This window comes from Daucus carota, chromosome 4 (genome assembly GCF_001625215.2).
Source record: "Daucus carota subsp. sativus chromosome 4, DH1 v3.0, whole genome shotgun sequence".
NCBI lineage: Eukaryota > Viridiplantae > Streptophyta > Magnoliopsida > Apiales > Apiaceae > Daucus > Daucus carota.
The window spans coordinates 13,991,783-14,001,825 of record NC_030384.2 but is presented as its reverse complement, the minus strand read 5'-3'; the positions used below and the strand labels follow the sequence as shown (position 1 = coordinate 14,001,825).

At 37.7% G+C, this 10,043-nt stretch overlaps 1 protein-coding gene across 1 annotated transcript; it reads left to right on the top strand.

Moving 5' to 3' along the window:
• The first annotated feature begins 7,993 nt into the window (after positions 1 to 7,993).
• LOC108204109 (uncharacterized) lies at positions 7,994 to 9,316 on the top strand. Its single transcript, XM_017373409.2, has 2 exons — positions 7,994 to 8,419; positions 8,486 to 9,316. The coding sequence occupies exons 1-2, from the start codon at positions 7,994 to 7,996 to the stop codon at positions 9,314 to 9,316; spliced, it is 1,257 nt and encodes a 418-aa protein (XP_017228898.2).
• Positions 9,317 to 10,043: the final 727 nt, after the last annotated feature.

The following is a 10,043-nucleotide window of genomic DNA, read 5'->3' as shown; positions in this document are numbered from 1 at the left end:
CCACCATTATCATAATGACCCGTCCTCCAAAAATTTATAATCTGACTTCCAGAGAGTCTGGCAGGAGCTGTAAGGGCTGTGGCCAGAGCACTCCGTGCCAAGAAGCGCTGGAAGGGATGATAATCTCTTGGGGCTTCAGTAGTGTCAAGAATGGCTGTGTAGTTGTTGGGGACAAAGTCCACACCTGCATGGGTGAATGTAGTAGTTGCCATTGTAACAGAGATTGTGAGTAGAGAAAAGTGTTTGAGAAAATGTGTGTGAGAGGATTTGAATTTCAGAGAGAAGAGAGTAAGAGTTTGTGAAGAGAGTGTGTGTTGATTGAGTGTATTAGAGAATAATGAGCAATAAAATCTGATGTGATAAACCCTTCAGATTTTGTGTAGCTGTACACGCATGTCTCTTTGTTCACATGGACACCTGTCAGATTTTAACTGGTGGATGAGAGTTAGTGGCATGGAGAAAAGAAAGTAATCATTATGAGCGCAGTAAAACAGTGCAGTTATAAATGCTGATTACACGTTCTCCTAGTAAAATGTTTTTCATGTAAATCCACTAGCAATACACCCGTTTGAAATACTCCTTTCATATTCTCTGAATATTTGAACTCCTGAAATGTATAAGAGTTTAGAAAATCCAGATCAAATCCCTCAAATTTTAAACTCTGAGATTTACATTAAATAGAATAAATTCTAAATACCTCAGAATAAAGACATAAATTTCAGAATATTCATCAGTAAATCAGAGTTTGTCATGAAATCCATAGCTCAATAATGTGCTTGTGCAATAATGTGTGTGATTTAACATATTAAAACAGAGACTAGAGAATTTCACAATTTCGTAATTATAAGGTAGACAGGAATAATTTATTTAAACTCTCAAGACATAGACAATTGGCATACTCTGATGAAGAAATATATGAAATAACCTAAACCCCTTTTTTTTTTTTTTTTTTTTCATCAAGGACGCTTTTCAGTGTAAATGAATCACGACCTTTAAATATTATTTTGCAACAGTATTTCTCCAGTAATCAGAGATTGTGACTGGTCACCATAGATTATAAAATCTTGGCAATTACTTAATACCAGTAAGTGTTTGGGTCTTTCCAGTCACTGTCATATAGACATCTAAGATCTCAAAGGAGTACTATGCTTGGTTGCAGGGGTATTTATATAGCATCAGAGTTTATAAACACTGTCTAATTTTCTGAGAGAGAATGCAAATTAGTCAGTCTCACTTATAATTAAGATATGTGAAGTAATAGAGTCTCAATGATATCAACATGCATATAGTGTGAAATAGTAGCACAAAATTGAGATCAAGATTAAAGAACTGAACTGAGATTCATGATTACTAATTCATATCATGCTTCATAGTATCTTCACAGGTTAGTTTTCTCAGAGAAATAAAAATGAAATTATTAATCAAGATTCAGAGTTTACAAACATCAGAGAATATCGTCAGCGAATAACGATCAGAGAATATCATCAGAGTATAGCACACAGAGTATATCATCAGAGAATGTCATCAGATTTTAACAATCAGAGTATGTCAAGGCAATTTTTTTTGTGAGCAATACATATGGTAATTTGACAATTGAAATTTGAAAGATCTGACCAGTATGTTTACTCAGTTCCTGATATCATTCCTAGCTCATTCACCAGCCTAGTAAAGGTTGCTTCACTTAGTGGTTTGGTGAATATATCTGCTAGCTGCTGATCAGTAGGAACAAAGTGAAGTTCAATGGTTCCTTCCTCCACATGCTCCCTTATAAAATGATATCTTATACTGATGTGCTTTGTCAGAGAATGTTGAACAGGGTTTCCTGTCATAGCAATAGCACTTTGGTTATCACAATAAATAGGAATTTTAGAAAAGGATAACCCATAGTCCAACAGTTGGTTCTTCATCCAAAGGATTTGAGCACAGCAACTGCCTGCAGCTATATACTCTGACTCTGCTGTTGATGTTGAAATGGACTTTTGCTTCTTGCTATACCAAGAAACAAGTCTTCCACCCAGAAATTGACAACTCCCACTTGTGCTTTTCCTGTCAATTTTGCAACCTGCAAAATCTGCATCAGAGTATCCAATTAGACTAAAATCTGATTCTCTAGGATACCATAATCCCAATGATGTGGTTCCCTTGAGATATCTGAATATCCTCTTTACTGCAATCAGATGAGGTTCTCTTGGATCTGCCTGAAATCTTGCACATAGACATGTGGCATACATGATGTCTGGTCTACTTGCAGTCAGATAAAGCAAAGATCCAATCATTCCTCTATAGTTTGTGATATCCACTGATGCACCAGTATCTTTGTCTAGTTTGGTTGCTGTTGCCATAGGAGTAGTTGCAGCTGAACTGTCTTGCATACCAAATTTCTTCAACAGATTTCTGGTATACTTGGCTTGATTTATAAAAATCCCATCTTCAGTCTGTTTAACTTGTAAACCCAGAAAATAGCTGAGTTCCCCCATCATACTCATTTGGTACCTAGACTGCATGAGCTTGGCAAATCTTTGACAGAGTTTAGCATTAGTGGAGCCAAAAATAATGTCATCAACATAGATTTGAACTAAAAGCAGATCATTACCATGATTCAAATAAAACAGGGTTTTATCTATGGTACCTCTAGTAAATCCACTTTCAAGAAGAAATTGAGCCAGAGTTTCATACCATGCCCTTGGAGCCTGCTTTAGTCCATAAAGTGCTTTGTCCAACCTGTAGACATAGTCTGGATGTTTTGGATCCACAAATCCTGGAGGTTGTTCAACATATACTTCCTCATCCAGTTTCCCATTTAGAAAAGCACTTTTGACATCCATCTGAAATACCTTGAATTTCTTGTGAGCAGCATAGGCCAGAAAGATTCTGATTGCCTCCAATCTTGCAACTGGAGCAAATGTCTCATCATAATCAATACCTTCCTGTTGTGAATACCCTTTTGCTACAAGCCTTGCTTTATTCCTTGTGATGACACCCTCACTGTCAGTTTTGTTTCTGAACACCCATTTTGCACCAACTATGGATCTATCTTTAGGTCTTGGTACTAGGGTCCATACTTTGTTTCTCTCAAACTCATTCAGCTCTTCTTGCATTGCTTGTATCCAGTCAGCATCTTGAAGAGCTTCCTCCACTTTCTTTGGTTCAGTTTGTGACAGAAAGCAATGATGTAAACACTCATTTGCTGTAGCTGTCCTTGTTTGCACACCTGCTTCTGGATTGCCAATTATTAAATCAGGTGTGTGAGATTTTGTCCACTTCCTAGCATGTGGAAGTTGACCATTTTCATCATTGGATCCTCCCCCTTGACCCATGCTCTCTTGATTCTGTTGATTATTCTCTGTAGCTCCCCCTAAATTTGTGCTATCAGAGTTTGAATCAGTATTCTCTGATGAGTTTGAGTCAGCATTCTCTGATGAATCTTGGGTAGAGCCTGAAACATTCTGATGCTCCCCCTCAGCAGTTGCTTCATCATTATGAACTTGTAAAGTTTCACCAGAGTTTGCTGTATTTTGGTCACAGTCAGAGTTTGACTGTTCATCAGAGTTTGTTGAATCAGAGAATGTTTCTTCATTTTCAAAATGCAGTTCTTCATGATCATCCATATCTGCTAAGCCCATGATTCTTTTGTCATCAAATGACACATGTATGGATTCCATGATCACCTTGGTTCTCAGATTATAGACTCTGAAGGCCTTTGTTATCAGAGGATAACCTACAAAAATACCTTCATCAGCTTTTAGATCAAACTTTGTAAGCTGTTCTGGATGAGTCTTCAATACAAAGCATTTGCACCCAAATATATGAAAATACTTCAGATTTGGCTTCTTTTTCTTCACCATCTCATATGGGGTCTTGCCATGCTTATTAATCAAGGTTGCATTTTGAGTGAAACAAGCTGTTTGAACAGCTTCTGCCCAGAAATAAGTAGGCAATTTAGCCTCATCAAGCATAGTTCTGGCAGCTTCTATAAGAGTCCTGTTTTTCCTTTCAACTACACCATTTTTCTGTGGTGTACCAGGTGCAGAGAATTGTTGCACTACACCTCTTTCTTTGCAGAACTCTTCCATTGTTGAATTTCTGAACTCAGTTCCATTATCACTTCTAATGATCTTCACTTTGTCTTCAGATCCATGATCCAGTTGTTTCACATGATCCATCAGATGCAAGGCTGTTTCATCTTTAGAGTGAAGAAAATACACCCAAGTGTATCTGGTATACTCATCAACAATGACAAGAGCATATTTCTTCCTTGCTATGGATGGTACATTGACTAGTCCAAATAGATCAACATGTAGAAGATGATATGGTTTGTTTATTGAGAATTCAGTCTTACTCTTGAAAGATGTCTTTCTCTGCTTGGCTTTTTGACATGAATCACATAATCCATCAGATGTAAGTAGTGATTCAGGGAGTCCTCTCACAAGTTTTTTTCTTTATAAGCTCATTTATGGAGTTGAAATTCAGGTGTGAGAGCTTCTTATGCCACTTCCAACTTTCTTCTGCAGAGATCCTTGTAGACAAGCAAATTGATTTTCCTTCAGAGTTTGTAGGCAAGTGGATTTCATAAATATTCCCATGTCTGTGAGCAGTTACTGCCACTTTGCCTGTTGACTTGCTTACTATCTCACTGTGTTCTTCATAGAAATCAACATGATATCCTCTGTCACAGATCTGACTGACAGAGAGTAAATTGTGTTTCAGCCCTTGAACAAGAGCTACATTTGATATGATGACATTTCCAAGATTGATGTTGCCATATCCCAGAGTCCTTCCTATGTTGCCATCTCCATAAGAAACACTTGGGCCAGCCTTCTCCACAAACTCTGATAGCAGGGCCTTATTTCCAGTCATGTGTCCTGAACATCCACTGTCCAAGACTAGAATATTCTTCCTGTTGCCCTGCAATCACAAAGACCACTAATTGTTAGTTTTAAGGACCCAGACTTGCTTGGATCCCTTGGCCTTATTAAGTTTGTTAGCTTTTGCAGCGGAATTATTATTATCAGAGTTTGAGCTAACAGACTTTGCAACAGAGTTTGTACTAGAAACAGAGTTTGTACTTGCAGAGTTTTTATTAACCTTTAAAGAAGGTTTCAATTGATAATAATCATAATACAAACTATGATATTCTTTGCAAGTATAAATAGAATGCCATAAACTACCACAATGAAAACATGGATCTTGTGGTTTATATCTAATACTACTTTTTCTAACTCCAGACTTTGTAGGTAAAGAGTTAATGTCCTTGTTCTTCCTGCAAAAATTAGCAAGATGATTAGTATTACCACAGTTATGGCATGTCTTCCTAGGTGCATTTGGAACAGACATGTAGTTATTACTCTTGTCTATACCAATCTTGCCATTTCTATTTTTCCTAGGCTCTTTGTTTTTGTCATCAGACTTTACCTCTTTAAGCTTATGTTTAAGCTGTTTCTGAGTCATCAGTCCTATGTTAACCTGTTTGGGCTTATCAGATTTTAAATTTTTGTTAATCTCTGATTTTGGTCTACTCTGCTTAGACTTAGAGGATTCAACAACAAATTTTACAGGTTTAACCTTAGGTTTTTGAGTTTTAACAAACTCTGTTTTTGATGACTCAGCTTCAGAGTTATCAGTGTAACCTAGTCCTTTCTTCCAGTTTCCACTACCTAAGATATCCTGAGTGGTTTTGCCTGAATTAGTCCATGTCTTAATGATCTCCCTTTCCTTAGCAAGTTCTGATTGAAGAGATGCATACCTCTTTGATAATTCATCTTTGACAATAACAGCATCATCTCTTTCTTTTTGAACTTCCAACATCTGAACTAATTCTTTTTCTAGAAAATCATTCCTTTTCTTTACACTCAGAGTTTCAGATTTTAATCTTTCATTCTCTAAAGTCTGATCTCTAAAGCTGATATGTAAAGTTTTAAGAAACAATCTTAACTCAGTTATATCTTCAGTATCAAAGGCAAGAGTAGAATGAGGTACCTTAGCAGGAGATTCAGAGTTGTTGTCAGTGTTTGCCATCAGAGCATAATTGACTTCCTCTTCTGAATCAGATGTATCTGTCCAGTTTCCTTTCTTGGTGATAAAGGCTTTTTCTTTTTCCTTCTTGGCTTTCTTGCATTCAGATGCAAAGTGTCCCTTTTCACCACAGTTGAAACAGGTATACTTGTCAGCTTTTCCAGCTTTCCCTTCTTTGCCCTCATTCTTCTTAAAGTTCTTCTTGTCATAAACTCTGTCAGAGTTTCTGTCTTTCCTTGAAAAACTTTTGCCTTTGTTGAACTTTTTGTAGGCCAACTTCTTGAAGCTTTTCACCATCAATGCTGCTAATTGCATCATCTCATCATCACTTTCTTCAGAGTCTGAGGGAACATCAGAGTTTGAGTCATCAGAGTTTGATGACTCAATGTCAGACTTTGTGACATGAGCTTTTCCCTTGCTCTTAGCAGCTTCCTCTTGAGCTTTCAGAGCAACAGACTTTGATTTTCCTCCATGTCGTTTGCTCCTTTGCTCCATTTCAAGTTCATGAGTCTTCAGTCTTCCATAAACATCATCAAGAGACATTTCTCCAAGATCAAGATTGTCTCTTATTGTAGTGACTTTCAAATCCCATTTTTCAGGAAGAGCTAGAAGGAATTTGAGGTTTGAGTCTTCAAGATCATATTCCTTGTCCACTAGAGATAAGTCATTCAACAGTTTGACAAATCTGTCATACAGATCTGTCAGAGACTCACCAGATTTTGAGTCAAAGTGCTCATACTCCTGTGTAAGGATTGTTTTTCTGTTTTTCTTAATGGCCTGAGTTCCTTGACATCTGGTTTCCAGAGCATCCCAGATTTGTTTGGCAGTTTTGCACCCAATCACCCTATTAGACATTGCATTATCAAGGGCACTGTGCAACAGATGCTTCACTTTTGCATCTTTACTGATAGATGAGATGTCCTCTGGAGTATAATCTTTCTTCTCCTTTGGAACCATCTTTTGAGGTTCATCTGCAATCCCAACAGAGAGCTTGGTGGGCATATGTGGTCCATCATAAATCCTGTCAAGGTATTCTGGATCAACAGAGTCTAAGAATATGATCATTCTTTCTTTCCAGACTGGATATTCAGATGCCTTAAGGATTGGAACTCTAAAGGATGAAGCTTGTGATTTTTCAGACATGATTGTGTTTAAGATCTCACTGTAGTAATCTTAACAGAGCTGGCTCTGATACCACTTGTTAGGTCCTATAAACTCACTATATAATATGATATAGTGACCACAATCTGTAACACAGTAAAACAATATAAGAAATTGTAATCAATAAACTCTTATATTCACAAAGCTTTGATGGTTACAAAAACTCTCTCAGTGATTATATTGTATCACTAAGAGCTGCTAGGGTTCTAAACAATGTACTCGATAACTCAACTCATATAGAGTAACCCTAATCTGTGTTTTTATAGACACAGTTACAAAATCAATCTCTGATTTGATATCCTATAAATCTGCTATGAATTCTATCAATCAAAGATTGCTTCAGTTTTCTGTTTAGTTTCCATAGTCAGCAAATCACTCCTCCGCTTCTATCCTTCCTTGAAGTATATCCGCTTCTGAGCTCTTTCCACGTGTAAACTCTGACGAGTCTTGACTATGTAAACTCTGATCAGACTTTACTAAACTCTGTCAGACTTTATCAAACTCTGATCAGCTTCCCGATTAAACTCTGATGATTCCTGTTCTAAAACAGACTTTAAGAATATTAGTAATCATCAATTATATCTAACAGAGCTTCTTCTATGACTGCATTACCAGAGCATTTGGAAACAAGTGCAGCAATTTTGATGCCATTCCCATTTTCAGTCAACAAATTGGGTATTCTCTGATCCATAATCTCAAATTTGATATTGCTACCTCTATTTTGAGATTTATTGGTGATAGGAGAAAAGAGAATATGAATATTATCTACTATGCCAGATTCTGTCAATTAATATTCTCTTACTGCTTTCCTAATGTACCCATGCCTGAATCTGGAAATGAGTTGCCCTTTAAGATCACTAAACGTGCTTTTACTGATCTAATTAAAAAGGATAGCAAGAAACCCAATCGCCCTGTATTTGCTATTCCTATAACTGTACAGGACAAACTGAAGCTGGCATTGCCAGACAAATATGGTTCTTTATTCTCTGATGAGAATATTCCTCATTCATCCTCTTCCTCTGCTGAACCAACCTCTGGTCCTTCTCAACAAGGGCCAATTGTAAAATATGATCAACCACCAACCTCTGGTCCTTCCCAAAAAGGGCCAGTTGTAAAATCTTCACCAACAAGAGTCCTCAGATCTTCTAAGTCTCCCACAAAACCATCTCCTCCACCAAGAAAAAGAAGATTTCTTCAGAAAATTTCTGATTCTGACTCTGAAGAAGAAACCATGAAATCTCCACCAGTTTAGAAACAAAGGAAGAAGATCAGGCCAACCATCATCACTGATTTGACTGTTGATCCTCCTCAGTCAGAAGATCTTCATCAGGCATTGATTCCCTTCTCTGACCAACCAGAGTCTGCATATCCAGTGCTAGTTGAGCCAATTTCTGCTATGCCTATTGAAGAGCCTGGTACTACAGTTGACATCCAAATGTCAGAAACATTACCTGAATACCAAGCTCAATCAGATGTTCCTCTAGAACAAATTACAGCTGAAGTGTTGCAGATGAATCAGGAATCTCTGATTCAAGTTCAAGAAACAGTTGCAGCTCCTGTTCAGGAGATCTCTTATGTTGCAAACTCTGATGCAGCCACAAAAGCTCTGGCTTCTCAAACACTCAGCATCTTTCTCAATGATGATGATGATGACGATACAGAGGTTACCTCTGTTCCAGCAAAAGTTTCAGCTTCTCTTACAACTCCAATCTCTGATCCAGTCAGAGAATCTAATCCAGTAAGAGATGCTTCTCCAGTCCATGATCTATCTCCAGTTAGAGAATCCTCACCAATCATGACTCTTTCCACTGCTCCAGATCTTCCAGTACAGCATATTGTCCCTCCTAAGAGCAAAGTCTGTCAACTGGCATATTTTCAAGGAATGTGCACAGCTCAACCTCCATCTATGGAAGATGGACTTTTCTCCATTAAAGCTACTCAACGATCCATGCAGTCTACCTTGGCTGCTTTGAGCTCTTGTGTAGCTCAGCTGGTTAAATTTCTCACCTCTGCTGATGTCAAAAAAGAGGAGAAAATACTGAAAGACAAATGCTCATCTGACCAGCCAATGGAAAAGAAAAAGCCAGATGGTGATGAAGATGGAAATGAGATTGCAGATAAAAACTCTGGAAAACAATGGTGATGCAGATCAAAGATAAACAAGAATCTGGAAAGAGACAAAGGAGTGATAAGGTTGGAAACTCTGACAGACTCAGAGAATCACAACAAAGTCAGTCTTTGGAGATGACTGTTGTGTCCCAAATTCAGAGTCTAAATGAAGCAGTCAGAGGTTCAGAGTCAATCTCAAAAGAACTGGCAGCTGTTAGTTCTGAAATTGTGCAGAAAGAGGAAAAGCTGATTCTTGAATCAGATAAACTGATTGAAGCTGGAGATCCAGAATCTCAGAAGTTTTGTCAAACTCTGAAGTTCAGAGGAAAGGAAACTACTTTGTTCTACAAATCTCCTTCTCTTCAAGCCATTGATGAGGCTGTTGCTAGGAAGATTTTTGAAAGAGAAAATCCAGGAGTTGATATTGAAGCTATTAGACTTGAAGAAGAAAGGTTAGCTGCTGAGAAGATGAAGATCAGCAAATCATAGTCTGATAAGCAGAAGCAAATCACTGATCCCTCACAGAAACAGTCAAGACCAAAGGAAAAAGAGATAGTGATCAGTGAGATGAATTACTCTGATATCAACAGACCCAGAACAAGGTCTCTAGCAAAGTCTGAGACTAATTCCAAGGACAAGGGAAAACAACATGTTGATGGTGTCCCTATTTTAAAGAGGAAATCAATAGTTAAGATTGCATCAGAGAATCCCTCTCAAAGATTAATGAAGCTAAGCAAGGTTGCAAATATAATCTCTGATGT